General features: G+C 39.0%; 1 protein-coding gene across 6 annotated transcripts; it reads left to right on the top strand.

Annotated features, from left to right (window-relative positions):
• The first annotated feature begins 1734 nt into the window (after positions 1-1734).
• On the top strand, positions 1735-15949 carry LOC103707847 (F-box only protein 6-like). Of its 6 annotated transcripts, XM_088706550.2 has the most exons (4): positions 1735-1814; positions 7969-8174; positions 11574-12811; positions 15500-15949. In XM_088706550.2, the coding sequence occupies exons 2-3, from the start codon at positions 8074-8076 to the stop codon at positions 12784-12786; spliced, it is 1314 nt and encodes a 437-aa protein (XP_088562676.2). In that variant the 5' UTR covers positions 1735-1814; positions 7969-8073; the 3' UTR covers positions 12787-12811; positions 15500-15949. The 6 variants fall into 6 exon arrangements, with proteins under 6 accessions (XP_088562676.2, XP_089782141.1, XP_088562678.2 ...); XM_089926015.1 differs by lacking the exon at positions 15500-15949 and having other exon boundaries at positions 1797-1814; positions 11574-13251; XM_088706552.2 differs by lacking the exon at positions 1735-1814 and having other exon boundaries at positions 8010-8174; positions 11548-12811; positions 15500-15798.
• Positions 15950-16060: the final 111 nt, after the last annotated feature.

Genomic DNA, 16060 nt, shown 5'->3' with positions numbered 1-16060 from the left:
ATCAAATTCGAACCTACTTACAGCAAATTGTTCATATTAAAGGATTGGATCATAAATTACTACCCCTACTACATAAGGTTGCTGCCCAATTTCTGTACAAAAATTAAAGCTGCAGGCGCGTAACTTCAATATGGCAGTGCAACTACTTACTCTGGAAAAAAATTCCTATATCTAAATTCTATGCATACATTAGAAAATAGCATTCCTTCTGCTGAAATAATTGCAAGGTTCTTTATGTGGCAGAATAAACTGAAGTACATGAAGCGATAACCTATGGAGGCATTAGTATGGGGTGATCATGCCAAGATCAAAGATAATATGGGTGGAGATAATGAGATCATCGCGTTTTCTTGCATCGCGGAGATTCTACATGGTAGTGATCTCAAATCACCTTCACTCCTCAAATCACCGCCTAGCCTAGTGATAGAATACTTATCATTGACATTAGGAATCCAAACTCATCTTAGGGCAGTGATCTTGGGCTAAAAGTTGAGGACAAAAATGCCCTCCAGTCTAGCGAAAAAATTGATATATCAATATACTGTTAACATATTATGTCAATATTATATATACATATATATAATATTATATTAATATTATATATTTTATAATTATGATATTTATTATAATATTATATATTATTAATCATATTATTGTCATGTTATTATTCAATAATAATTTTAAATTATAGTAGAAAATATATTATTATATTTTATATTTTTATAATGAAAGTATTTAATATATTACTTCTATTTGCCTTATTTTTTAATCAAAATAATTATTAGTATTAAAAATAATATATTTTGTGTACAAATAAAATATTGATTCTATAATAACAATTAATATATATTTATAGGATTAATAATTTATAGGACTAATAAATATATTTTTATAAAATGTATTAATAATTAATATATGGACAAATATATTTGATATTTTATTATAATATATTTTATATGATTAATAAATATATTTTTATAGAATATATTAAGAGTAGTTTTGGTATTATATGGTAAGTAATTTTGGATTCTTATAGAATGCCAAACATGTTTCTCATAGATACTTTTGAATCATTAATCACTAGAACATAGCATACCAAATATGGTAATATTAAATTATTAAAAATTAAATTATTTTAAGATAAGGATCATCAGTGATCTAAGGTTACTTTGGTAATCTTATTTGGATCACCAAACGCCACCCATTATTTATTGTTTAGTATCCCATCAAACTTCGGTGCTTCATACCTGATTTTTTTTTTTAAAGAAAAGGTGTCAGGTGTTTCTTAGCTTCCTAAAAGAACATTTTTCTCGCTTTTATTCCACCAAGCAATATGGCAATATTTTCAATTATTTTGCCAGCTCATTATTATTTTGATAATAAAATAGATTTATTGCTTATTATTCCTCCATTTCCTATCTAATGTTATTTTTAGTAGTAGCCCAATTCCAGAATAATTCTTCTTTATTTATACAATATAATAAAATAAAAAGCGAATAAAAGGAAATCTTCTCTTGAATTGTATCGAAGATAAGAAAGTCTGGCTGGAACTGGTCACTTATTCCTTCTTTTCAGGCCTCTTTGAAAAGAATAAAACTTATTCCAGACCTTATTCCTATTTATCAACGAGAACCTAAGATCTGCCGTTCAACTCATACACGCATAGAATGTAACATGCGAACACTTGCAGGATAACTCCGCTATCTAACTCGCCGGTTTCCAGGAGGGAGGGGATCTTGGTGGCATTTGGGTAAATAAGGGCGACCACGGAGCGCCAATTGGAGAGGGGATATGGGAGTTGAGAGTTTTAGAGGGTTGGTTCTATATACACCCCCCCTATTGCTCAGGACACCCCCCAAAAATTAAAAAAAAATTAAATACTCTCTACACCCCCCCATTTGCTAAGGACACCCCTAAAAAATTTAAAATTCCTAAATTACCCCCCACCCTCCCCACCCCCTCACCTAAATTGCTCTCTACACCCCCCAAACCCCCCCCACCCCGCTCTTCCCCTCCAAAACACCCGCCGGCTTCTCCCTTCCGCCCAAAAAACCTCGCCTCAAGCACCTCGCCGGCGGCCAAACCCCCTCCGTCTCCCTTTGAACTGTTCCGCCCAAAGCACCTCGCCAACGCCCAAAACCCCCCCGTTCCCCCTTCTCCCTCTCGTCGCCGGCATTCTGTTCGGCTGCACAGAGCCGGACAGAACCCTTCTGTTCGGCTGCACAGTGCCGGACAGAAGCCTTCTATTCGGCACTGTGCAGCCGAACAGAAGAGTTCGGTTGAGGGTTGCCGAACAGAAGGCTTCTGTTCGGCACTGTTCAGCCGAACAGAAGCCTTTTGTTCGGCGATCCAGTGCCGAACGGAGCACGAACCGTGAAAAAAAAAAAATTTCGAAACAAGGTGGAACACGTACCTTTGCGGCCGATTCTTCGTCCCAAATCACTAGTTGCTTGTCCATGCTTCGAATGGGGCTTAAATCTCCTTCAAAGATCGCCTAAACGATGTAAATGGATCGAGGGGTTTAAGGGGGGTTTGAGGGGTGTTTTTTTTTTTCTTTTCAAAACGAAACGGAGGAGGAGGAAGGGGGGTGTACTGAGAAAATTTTAAGGGCAATATGGTAATTACACTAAAGGTTAGTTTGGGTATTTTTTTTAGTTTTTGGGGGGTGTCCTTAGCAATAGGGGGGGTGTATATAGAACCCCCCGTTTTAGAGGCGGGTGGTTCTATATACACCCCCCTATTGCTCAGGACACCCCCCAAAAATTAAAAAAAAATAAATACTCTCTACACCCCCCCATTTGCTAAGGACCCCCCTAAAAAATTAAAAATTCCTAAATTACCCCCCACCCTCCCCACCCCCTCACCTAAATTGCTCTCTACACCCCCCAAACCCCCCCCACCCTGCTCTTCCCCTCCAAAACACCCGCCGGCTTCTCCCTTCCGCCCAAAAAACCTCGCCTCAAGCACCTCGCCGGCGGCCAAACCCCCTCCGTCTCCCCCTTTTCCCTCTCGTCGCCGGTCGGTGCATTGCACCTCGCCAACGCCCAAAACCCCCCCGTTCCCCCTTCTCCCTCTCGTCGCCGGCATTCTCCCGATCTCCGACCACCTCGCCGGCTTCTCCCGGAACCACCTCCCCGGCCATCTCCCGAGCAACGAGCACCTCGCCGGCGCCTCCACGACCACCTCGAGGTAGCTCCCCCCACCCCCCCCCCCCCCCCGCCTCCAGTGCTCCGTTCGGCACTGGATCGCCGAACAGAACCCTTCTGTTCGGCTGAACAGTGCCGAACAGAAGCCTTCTGTTCGGCAACCCTCAACCGAACAGAAGCCTTCTGTTCGGCTGCACAGTGGCGAACAGAAGCCTTCTGTTCGGCTGCACAGTGCCGAACAGAAGGGTTCTGTCCGGCTCTGTGCAGCCGAACAGAATCCTTCTGTTCGGCACTGTGCAGCCGAACAGAAGGCTTCTGGTGCCAAATCGCGTGCCGTGCTGAATTTTGTGCCGAACATTTATGTATGCAATTGAATTATTTTCTTTGATATAGCCTAACATTGAATTTCTATATTTTCAGACATGGATCCCCGTCCCGCCAGAGTTAGACCTACGGCGTCAGCTAGGAGACGTCGTGCTAGGATTGCTTCTCCCGAGCCTGCTCATATGCCATCGGACTCTCCTGAGTCAGAGCATGATGATATGCCCGCTAGGGGCGAAGACGATGAGTCCGTTGGACCATGTCCAGGAGGTCCAGAGGATGAGTCCGTCCTGATCAGTTTCAGGACGCATATAGCAGCTTCCATCTGGAGTCAACAGGTATTGTTTATTTGTTATAGCATTATATTTTGTTTATTGATGTTTTATAAAGTAGTAGTAATTATACATTTATATTACAGGAACGAGCTCCACTAAAGTACTGTTGCTTATCAGAAAATCCGCCTCAATCATCAAAGGCAAACATTTAAAAGATGCTCTACCACCCCCTTAATTTCTCACTCCCCCAAATAAAGCGCGCAGCCTATTTGCGCTTCGCTCACCTGACCAAGAACATCACAGAGCCCTCTTTTCCAACAAAAGAAATGATAATGCCTGCTCAACTTTTCCTTCAGAAATGATGATGCCTGCTGTAACGTACCCTGATGTAACATACAACTAGATTCACTGACCCAAAAACAAGAAAGTGAGATGGTGCAATCAGAAGTTCTTCCCCATGATACACTTCACAAGGTCTAAGATGCGAAAATAATCATAAACAAGAGATGAATGTTTACCCTCCAGCCCATCACGACTATAGCGGTTGCTACCTGAAAGATTATTACATGGACTTCCACCAATAACCAGATCAAACCCACCAAATGTGTTAATCATCTGCTCAAGCTTGTCACCGTTAAGTTCTTGTACATCAGAAAGGTCTATTAGTTCCCCTGTGTGCTAGGATTGCTCCCACCAGCTCTTAAGTATGTTTCTGTTTACATCTGAAATCTCAACGGAAACAACAGTCTTCATATGTATTCCCAGCTGATGGAGAGCCACCTCAGCACCCCCAATACCCGAAAAATGCGAAGACAGATATTTTTTGATTTATATTGATGATGGAGTTTCACAGTACATGACTCTAAGAGCTCAAAAAAATTTACAACTTTCAAAAATTGTACATATATAAAGAATCAATCTAACTCTACTGTCTCGCTAGTTATAACATTAGGTGAGATGCTCTCTTTGAACTGTTGAATCCGTGCTTCATATGAATTTTTCCATCCGGTAGCACAAGGAAGATGATATTTTCGCCAGTTGGTCGCTACTGGCGGAACGGGATGTCCCGGCAACAAGAACACCTTCAAAATTAGAAATAAGAAAATATTAATAGCTACAAAATTATAAATAAGCAAAATTAAATAAGCAAAATTAAATATTCGCAAGTGTTGTGAACGTAGTACCTCAACAAAATGATTTCCATTTACGAATCCGATAGCGATATCTTTGCGGGATAGAAGAGGTACTGGCACAGAACGGAGAGGTAGGAAGGTCAGACATTGTTGCAACGAGAGATGGTATAGGACAACATTATAGCAGGATGCTATAAGATGACCCATGTCCGGCATAGTCATCCATCTGTCATATGGTGGACAATCATCATAATATGATAATGCATGAGTGATCTCAGCAATCGTCCCTTCCACACCATATAATGTGCGATAGTGGTCCGAATGACATTGCAACTCTTGCAATAAATCCTTCCTAACACGCACCCAGTCATCTTCTCCAAATCCCAATAAGTCAGCTATTGCCCTAAATCCGCAATTCCCATCAGCTTTTACATCCTTGATATGCTGGATGTATGGTCTCAAGGCAGAAGGAATAGCATCAATATAGATAATGGGCGTATGTGACTGGGCTCTAGTACGAAAAACCTGCAAATAATATCAAATGATAGAAAATATGTAACAATGGCAGAAATATCCAAATAGTTATATGTAACAATGGCAGAAATATCCAAATAGTTATCCGTCTCAGCACTTCCCGTACCGGCACGGCACGGCACGTCCCGACATGTCCCGTATCGGCACATCTCGGCACGGCACGTACCGACATGTCCCGTATCGGCACATCTCGGCACGGCACATCCCGTATCGGCACATCTCGGCACGGCACGTCCCGACATGTCCCGTATCGGCACATCTCGGCACGGCACGTCCCGACATGTCCCGTATCGGCACATCACATACCGGCACGGCACGGACCGTCCTGTAGACGTTGTGATACCTATTGTAAGGAAATAAATATTTGGTACTTACCTTTTGCTTGGGCCGCCTCTTTTGAATCTGAGTAGATGGATTGCGGATGGTAACTTTCTCAACACCAGGTGAATAACTATCCTGTCCAGATAGAACCAACTCAAACGCAGACGGGTCACGTCGAGTAGACGTATCAACCTTCATTGAAGCGCGCCCACGTGAACCAGTCTTCCGTTTTGCAGGCTCTAAAAGAGGTGTACTATCTGGACTTGCAATCTCTCGTAACTTCTTGATCATCTGCAATTGAGAAGCCCCATCTAACTTCTTGAATCGTAGCGCAATCAAATCTAACTCTGCATCACAACTCAACTGAATTGGCTGCACGGGGGGGTAGGCAGAATATCAAGTTTCCTCCAATGAGGATCTATGCAGTCGAGAGGAATGGGCCGACCTTCCACCCTGTACCGCGCAATCTGGTGAGCACATGGTATACCATGTGTGCGTCGAATAGCGCACCCACAATTTGAATCATCAAACCCAACTGAATTGGCTCGTTTCGATTGGGCGAGGACATGATTTAACGCACTTATAGATATGAAACCTCGCAACTCTTTGAATTCAGCTGGCTTGAAGTTGTGCTGCACTACCAATAAACTCTTCTCCAATGAGGCTTTAACGGAGCTGTGCTGCAACTCAATCAATCCATATATTCTAGTCCAAGATGACTCGAAACTTCCTTGGCTTGATCCAAGCTGCTTTTTGAGCTTTGCATGTGCACTCTCGACCCTAGTAAACAAATGAAAGTTAGATATAAGAATTGAGGCAAATTAAAATTAAATGAGTCTTTATTTGTGATACCTATTTGTCGTCACATTTCCGTAGTGCCTGCATGTATCCGTCCATGCCGCAACAAATCTTTCCTTGTATTTGCTCAGCCAAGTATCTGACACATACTGTAGTGCATCTGGATAGGTACCGAACTCTCTCTGCAGTGCACTCCAGCGATCATTATACTCGTCTTCCGTGGAGGACAGCACTAGTATATTCCAACTCATAATAAATTTATCCCATTTCTCCTTCAATTCGAAAAATTTTTTGCACTTGGCCAAAACATTCCTACTAATATGCCATCTACATAATAAATGTCTAGCAGTACCAGTAATATCCAATCATCCGCAGTATCCAATTTCTTTCCTCTTAATGCAAAAGGGCATCCACACTTCTTTGTCCCACAGGCAGTCTTTATTCGCTTTTCTTTTTTGGTTCGGTACGTCCCACCCCTCTCACAACCTAACGTAATTCTGGGTTTCTTAGAAATGGTACCTGCATCGGATGATTTGATTACAACAACAAAACCATTTCGCCTCCCAGCTTCACGACACCAATTACACAAGTCCTCTCTACTCTTGAAGATCTATACATTAAACAATTTATGTAAGTACACAGTTGTAAAAATAGCTCGCTAAACTATTACAAAATTGCACAATACATTATAATACCTCGTAAGTTGTAAATTCGCTTGTGTAATCCAGTACAAATTCTGATCCAATTATACTCGATTCGGTTGTAGCATAGCCCTACATATAAAATAATTTATCACCAAGAATTAATGAATCAGAGGATCTGTTCGGCACAAAATTCAGCACGGCACGCGATTTGGCACCAGAAGGCTTCTGTTCGGCTGTACAGTGCCGAACAGAAGCCTTCTGTTCGGCAACCCTCAACCGAGCAGAAGCCTTCTGTTCGGCTGCACAGTGCCGAACAGAAGCCTTCTGTTCGGCACTGTGCAGCCGAACAGAAGGCTTCTGCTCGGTTGAGGGTTGCCGAACAGAAGGCTTCTGTTCGGCACTGTGCAGCCGAACAGAAGCCTTTTGTTCGGCGATCCAGTGCCGAACGGAGCACGAACCGTGAAAAAAAAAAATTTCGAAATAAGGTGGAACACGTACCTTTGCGGCCGATTCTTCGTCCCAAATCACTAGTTGCTTGTCCATGCTTCGAATGGGGCTTAAATCTCCTTCAAAGATCGCCTAAACGATGTAAATGGATCGAGGGGTTTAAGGGGGGTTTGAGGGGGGTTTTTTTTTTTTCTTTTCAAAACGAAACGGAGGAGGAGAAAGGGGGGTGTATGAGAAAATTTCAAGGGCAATATGGTAATTACACTAAAGGTTAGTTTGGGTATTTTTTTTTTGGTTTTTGGGGGGTGTCCTGAGCAATAGGGGGGGTGTATATAGAACTACCCTTTAGAGGCCGAGGGGGAGAGGGGAGAGGGGAGAGAGAGGGAAGGGGGGGGGGGGGGGGAGGGCCGGCGGCGAGCGGCGGCGTCGTGGTCGAGTACGGAGGTGGCGGGGAATGGAAGGTGTGGCGGTGCTGAGGCAACTCGTCGGCCAGATCCAGGAGCTCTGGGAGCTCTACGGTTCTTTCTCCCTCGATCACCCCCACCTCAATGCAAGGCAAGCCCCCCCTCTCTTTCTCTCTCATTCTCTATGTTTTTCTCGGTTTGTTTTAAGTTTTCGATGGATGTTTGGGTTGTTGGGAAGAGGTTCTCTAGGGTTTTTGTTGGTTTGATTCCGGGGGAAACGAGGAGTCGATTCTTGTGAAGTAGGTTGTGTGCTGTATTTTGGTTTGGAAACCAAGACGTTGCTTAGGTTTTGGATATCTGAGAGAAAGCGGAGAGCTTGAAAAGGATTTATTTATTTGGGTATGTTTGATTGCGGAAATTTGTCATTCAGTGTTTGCAATTTGAGCGCTTTTTGCGGTCTTAATCTGTATGTTGTGGTATTTTATTGCATGCTTAAGGAGTGTTCGATTTCATCTTGCTTTTATGTTCTTCTTATTCTTATTCTTGACAAATATTTTTCCGGTGATTCTGTGAATTAGCAAAATTATATTTTTCAGATGGTATGTATGTATGTATGTATGTTTTGATCATACTGTTTACTTGATGCTAGGTTCATTTGGCTCTTTGCCCTCTATCATTATGGAATTATCAAGTACTAGTATTTTTATGATTTACTTTTGTAAAATTATTCTGGAATTCTGTAGGATAATTTTGCCTTTGGATGCACCTAACTCCCCATATTCCCCTCACTAAAAGGACAAAAATCCCTTGAAGAAAGTTCAAGTATAGCAAGGCCTCTCAAACCTTTGACTTACTTTTGGAAGGGAAATTTCTAAATGATTTCTACTCTTCTTGATCATATTATAAGAACCTTGTGCTTTGACATGTGCTAATTGGACTCTAGTCAGCTCTTTGAGTTTGATTTATGGGTGTTGCATCAACTTTTGGAATTTACAGGGGAACTTATCAATTGATCTATAAGTATGATATAACCTTTTTTCTCTTTTGTTGGTATTGGAAGCTGATATGACCAAGAATAAGTTAATTAGATGCATTGCTGTGCTTGCTTTATTATCTGAATACTGAAGCTCTTGTTGTTTGCAGTTTTTTGTGATGATCAAGGATTATGGTATAGGCAACCATTTTTCAACTAAAAGAAGTTCATATTTGTGATGCTAAAGAGCTTCACATTCGTGCATCGGTTTGCATATTCTAATGCAACATAACTAATTTCCTTTCACATTTATACTGCTCATTCCTTTGTTTTAAATTCACCCTCGACTCTTGCATATTTTTTTCAATTTAATTAAAATTGCTTTTTCTGAACCCCACTTTTGTGTGATTAGTTTTTTTTATATTAATTCACTGTAACTTTGTAGGTTCCATATTAACATCCACCTAGACCTCATATCATCAACTAGTATAATATTTTATATCAGCATTCTTTCAGGACCCCAACTTTGAAGAAGCAATTGAATGCAACAATAACAACTATACCAATGTAACGGCTTATAGGTAGTGACAGTATATTGCCTTCAAGAACTCCCCAATGTTTTGTTTCTATTACTGTCAGAAGAAAATGTAGAAATGACTAGCACGTAAGAATAAATAGGAAGGTACTAGTTTTGACGAAATCCCTTGGAAGGTGATAAGGGGGAAAAAGAAGAAAAAAAAAATACCAAAAAAGGCTCCTGGCAAGTTTTTCTTTATCAAAATAAGGCACTTCATTGCCCTTCCTAAATGTGAGCACCCTTTGTTCTTGATGTCCCTTGCCATTGTTGGAATCCATCCTTGCAGAAGCTTTTCTTCGTATCCTTTTGTATCTAGCACCAAAAGGAATGCAAGAAGATATTTCAAGCGCTCCTTCATCAACACTTGAATTATTGGATGTTATTTAGCAATCTTCCAGCTCCAACCAACCATGTTTCTTTCAATGGGAAAGAATAGCTTATGTTTTAAAAAAAATCTGCCTTGGCCATGTAGATGGTCTGCTAGGTGGGGCTGTCTAGATGGCTTAACATTTTCTGTTGTGTTTCAAGTGGGAGGATAATTGTTTTATAAATTAGTACTGGACATCGCCAAGTTGATAGTTCCTTATGTTTCATTTATAAGATATAGCTCGCCTTTTGGAATTTTCCTTATGTTATTTTTATATTTTAAACTTATATATTTGGAACATTTTGTCCTTTGGGTGCCCACCTAGGCATCCATTTAGCACCTAGGTTCTGGGCAGCCACCTAAGGAACCTAACTGCCACCTATAATCTTTTAAAATTTTGAGAATTGCTAAATTTTTGAGAGGATTTAGACTAAATATTCCAATGAAAACTCATAGTCTTACAACAAATGCGAAACTCCTTGCTCTCACCTCAAGTAATGCATCCTTTGTACTTGGATATGTAACAAGTTTATGTACGATATGCAATTTGATGATATGAGTTGCCCCCATCATATCAAATACCCATATAGATACATCACAAGTTAAACAGGCCGTAATGAGATGGGCAAGGGCTGGCTAGTGCATCACTTTAATATTGACATGAGGACGGGAGAGGATAGTATGATTTTGGTGGTATAGTGGAAATAATTAAGTTTGTAATGATGGTTATTGAATAAGGACTATTAGAAAAAACTTTCAAAGAATTTAGTTACATATGCACACAATTTGGATAGATGAAAACATGTTTGCAAATAAAAAATAATGGTGGCAATATTCGAGACATGAGAAAATTATGTTGGTAAAATATATTTCTAATGATTTCATTCAGATCTTTATTAAAATATGTTATCATATTAGTTTCTCTTGTTGTTATTGATGTTGTTGTTTTCATTGTGATCATTATTTGCTGTTATTATGATATTTATGTTGTTGATTTGGTTTTCATTACCCTTTAGAGCAACCATTTTCACCATTTGAAGGTGTTATGCATCTGTATTGAGGAACGTCTTGTAATAGCTTACCTGTGATTCACAAGCTTGCCTTTATATGTCTTACTTTTTAATTTTCATTGATCTTCTTGAATAGGTTATAGTTATTATGGATTACTGAGATTGCTAATGGTATACATATGTTTTTGCTTTTTTGCCAGAATGTATTTGGTTCATTCAATCGATTGTACTACACCTTTCAGCTATTTACTTCATCAATGTACCGTAGTCTCTATCTTTTGACTTCCCTTTTTAACCTTGTTATTTTGGTTTAGTATAATGACTATCCTGTTCTTCATCAATCTAGCATAGTCTCCATGTTTTTTTTTCCTTTGGATTTTGAAATATTTGCCATGAACACAGCTTGGTTTTGGCTTATAGTCATGAGAAATAGACTAAGTCACGATTAGGTGCACTTATGCTTCTTCATATGTTTATTGGTTTTTGCTTGTGTAACAGTTTGTTCTATAGGCATTTGACTGTCAGTTGCTGTACTGTTACAATATGAACAAACAAAATAACTGATCTGAGTTTTTGCTAAACACTGGTTTTTAACAGATGGTATTTACTTGATCTTGATACAGCTTAATGGAGGATGATTACTGTGGTCTTATAATGGAAGAGAAGTCTGAGTACCTAAAGATGGTGGAAGGTAACAAATCTCGACCTTGCAAGAGATCACGAAGAGAAAAGAGTTGTGAAAGGTCACTTGCTTCAAGTTCAACTGAGATGGAACAACAAATATGGAAAGAATTTCCTGAAGATCTTTTTGAAGCTGTTATTGCAAGACTTCCCTTAGCCACATTCTTCCGCTTTCGCTCTGTTTGCCGAAAATGGAACTCTTTATTGACGTCAAACAGCTTCTCCCAGCACTTTGCTGAAGCTCCTCGCATGCATCCTTGGTTCTATACAATAAATCATGAAGATCTGAACAGCGGAGCCATGTATGACCCTGCTATGGAAAAATGGCACCACCCATCCATCCCATTTCTGCCTGCAAAGATGATTATTCTTCCAGTGGCCTCAGCTGGTGGTCTTATCTGTTTCTTGGATATAGGCCATAGGAACTTTTACATTTACAACCCACTAAGCCACTCTTTCAAAGAACTTCCACCAAGGTCGGTCCAGGTATGGTCACGAGTGGCTGTTGGGATGATACTAAATGGGAATACAGCCAGCAGCGGTTACAAAATCATGTGGTTGGGATGCAATGGGGATCATGAGATCTATGATTCAGTAGAGAACAGCTGGACACGTCTTGGTATTGTTCCACCAAGCGTCAAGCTCCCTCTTTCGTTAAATTTTAGGTCACAAACTGTATCAATTGGTAGCACGCTCTACTTTATGCGTGCTGCACCAGATGGCATTTTGTCATATGACGTGGCCACTGGTGTTTGGAAGCAGTTTGCCATCCCATCGCTGCTGCACCTAACTGACCACGCACTTGCAGAGCATAGGGGGCAGGTTATGCTTGTGGGTTTGCTGTCTAAGAACGCTTGCATGTGCGTCTGCATATGGGAGTTACAGAAAATGACTCTCCTGTGGAAGGAGGTGGACAGAATGCCAAACATCTGGTGCTTAGAATTTTATGGTAAGCACGTGAGGATGACATGCTTGGGCAATCGAGGGTTACTGATGCTCTCATTGAGGTCTAGGGGGATGAACTGTCTTGTTACATATGACATGGCAAATAAGCAATGGCAGAAGGTGCCAGACTGCACACTTCCTTGTGGAAGGAAAAGGCAGTGGATTGCAGGTGGCACTGCATTTCATCCATGTCCTACTGCTTTGGCCTAACTGTTTTTTCTGGCTCTGGCAATAGGTATGAGTTAGCCTTCTGGTGTGTGCAATACCTGCTGGTTATTTTTCTTTATATTTTTCTCTCAACTTTCATTTGATGCTTTTGATATTGGGTGGTTATAACGACCTCTTCTTTGGTGGTTACACATAAAAAAAAGACTTGCTAGCATATCTACATACCTCATGAGGCAAGATTAACTAGCTGTCCTGTGATTCCTCATATCCATGTTGCTGGTTCCATAGAATTTTCATGCCTGAGAAAAGGATGTTGCAGTTTCAGAGATGAACACTAATCTTATCTGCCTGAAATGTTGTGTCATGTAATCTATATCTTTCCAGGGAAGCTTAACTTGTTAATGTAATATATTCCTTATGTATTTTATGATATTAATGTACAGCAGAAATGTAGAGTAATTAAAGCAATGTGTGGAAGTACTAAATATGATATCTAGTTAATAGAAATGATTGCAAGATACAGACCTCTGGAAGTCACTTCCATAGATTTAATGTTACTGGATTTGCACAACCTTGATGGTTCTACCAACCATCAATCCATGGTTAACACCCAGTGGCTCATGAGTGTTTTTTGGGATTTTTAGCAAACTCCAATTAAGGTAATCATGTGGATTGCAAAATCAATTGATTTATTTGCCATTTTAGGATATCTTGCTGCAGTGCCTCATGGCAATAATCAGTTTTTATTACTTTAGCAAGTTGTCAGTTGTTGTGATTGCATGTTAGCCATTGAGAGATTTTACTAGAAAAACGAGACCACTCTTATCTAGTTAGCTGCACTGACAAACTTCAACAAGTTTTGTTGGAAGAGGTCTTTAAAACAAATTTCATAAATTCAGCTGTCTGCTTATCTGCCCATTATAAGAAACCTCATGAATCTACTCTCTTGGGGCCTGTTTGGTATCATGCAATTGAACCTCTTTCCAGTTACGTGAACATCTCTAATCAACTGTTTAGTTTCATGCAGTTCAATTGCTAACATGTAGTTTTCTTGTGGATAAAAAATACCCAACATGTAGTTGCAATTGCATATTTGGCCTGAAATGCAGTATTCTGAACTGCAGCTAAAATGACCACACTTCGAATTATACTTTTTTGGTTGGTGCAAAATGTCACTTAAAAGACTCAAGAATTAGATCGCCGTAATATCATATAATATTTATAATAATAGTATTAATTAATATTTTAGTGATATCATCATTATTTTAATTTTTTATAATAATTTTATTGTATGATATATTAAATAATAATTATTAATGTTATTATGTTATATCATTATATATAGTGTATATAATGGTATCAAAAATATATGATATAACATATTAATGTTGGATTTTTTTTTCATATGATTCCCCATATCCTTTTCTGTTGTGCATATTAGTCCTGCTAATGTTCCTTAACCAAACTGTAGTTAAGGGTTACTAGAGTGGGGAATGACGAAAACCCTTCGAGGTTGCAGAAGTGAAGAGGTTAGAGGGACTTAGGTTATGCTAAGTGCTTTTTCTCCCCTTTTCACGTGCAGCATTTTTTTTTTTAAAGTATTCTCCTGAAGAGGTTATTTTCCTAAGAAATAAAAACTTATTAAATTTTCTTGTAAGGGCAAAAACTTTCTAGTAAAGTAACATCATTAGGGAAATAAAGATGCAAAGAGTAAATATTCTGTTCAGGTCTTGCTTGGTTAACCAGAGTTACTTACATGCAAAGAGTAATAAGATTGCAGGCATTAATATGCAAATATGAAGTTTGCAGGATTAATTTGCAAATACAAAATATGGTGGACGCATATGCAAATAACCCTAATATATAATGTAATGTATCTTATAATGGACTAAGTATATATTGTACACTATATTGGTATAAAAACGTATGACATCACTATAATATAATGTTAGATATGTAATGCATTCTATGGTATCTACTATTTTTTTAGAAGCCAAAGCTTTCCATTGGTAGACTGCTCCTTTCAAGTTCCTTTGCAAATGGACTTCTTAGAGTCTAATTCACTTAAAAGATAGAAGTAGAAAAAATTAGAAAAAATGGTTCCACAACATAAAAGGGAGACTTTGGCATTTGAATATTTGTTCTTCACAGCCTGGAGAAATTCTAACAATTCAGTGCTTCCTTGCATAGGCATCACACCAGCCAAATACTAGTTATGAAATTATAAGTGTACTTTGATAACATAATTATATATTATAGTAAGAGTATTATGTCATATGAATATATCTATATTACTCTAATACTTTAACATATTATTAGTATGTCAGTGTAGTACAATTTTATGATAATTTGTCACAATTATATTATAGTAGTATGCTATTCTTTTGGAGGAATGATAGATTTTTATGCAGTATGAAATTATGAAATTCAAAATTACATTTTTCAGTGATATCTGGCCTAACAATGTTTTTTCCATGTTACGTCAAATACACTCACAAACAAACAGCTGTCAGGTATTTTCTTCATTTTTTATATCATGTATGTAAATTCACATCTATTCAAGTGACTGGAGACACAGATGAAACTAGATTTGTCTTTGATTTTTGTGTTTTTTTTTCTTTAGCTTTTATCAGTTTCATTCTTATTATAACATGTTATAGGTGGAAGAAGGTGTAGAACTTTACAGTAGAGGCTTCGGTCCCTGCACAAAAATAAAAATTTTCCATTAATACCAAAGTTATCCTTGGTTACACAGATTTTTTGATTCCAAGACCGCAAACCCTAGCAATTCATCTTATGTGGAAGGATTGAATCTCGTCAGCTTGTTATCAAATTTAAGACATTCTTACCCAAAGCTATGGGTGAACTCTGAGAGCTCGTGCATGGATCTACTCCATGTCCTAAGCAGAATAAATGGATCAAATGAAGCTTACATGTCTTTTTGTTGTAAATTAACTTGTTGCTTTTAGGCAAATCCAACTGTCTTTCCTAATGATGTCTGTTTCATAGTTTCCTTGAGTTTGGAATCATACCCTCGGAGCCTACTTTATCTTCTTCAATGGGGTTGATGCTTGTCCAAATTCCAGTTGCAGTAGATGTTGCTTCATGTGTCAATTTTTGGTTAATTTTACTTTCTCGAGTCATGATAGTTGCAGTTACAATTTGTCATTTCAATTATATGCATTTTAACAGATGTTCTTTAAAAGTTTTTGACATTAATCTTCTGTTGGCTATATGAAGGTTGTGATAACCTTCCACCCTGAACTGATGAATTGATGGTAGTATATCATCAATGTGTAGAGAATGTCCTACAGCT

This window comes from Phoenix dactylifera, chromosome 11 (assembly GCF_051530095.1).
Source record: "Phoenix dactylifera cultivar Ajwa chromosome 11, Ajwa_hap1_PhDact_Kaust_v1.1, whole genome shotgun sequence".
NCBI classification, from domain to species: Eukaryota; Viridiplantae; Streptophyta; class Magnoliopsida; order Arecales; family Arecaceae; genus Phoenix; species Phoenix dactylifera.
Note: the sequence above shows the minus strand (reverse complement) of the source record. Positions and strands in the feature narration are given on the sequence as shown.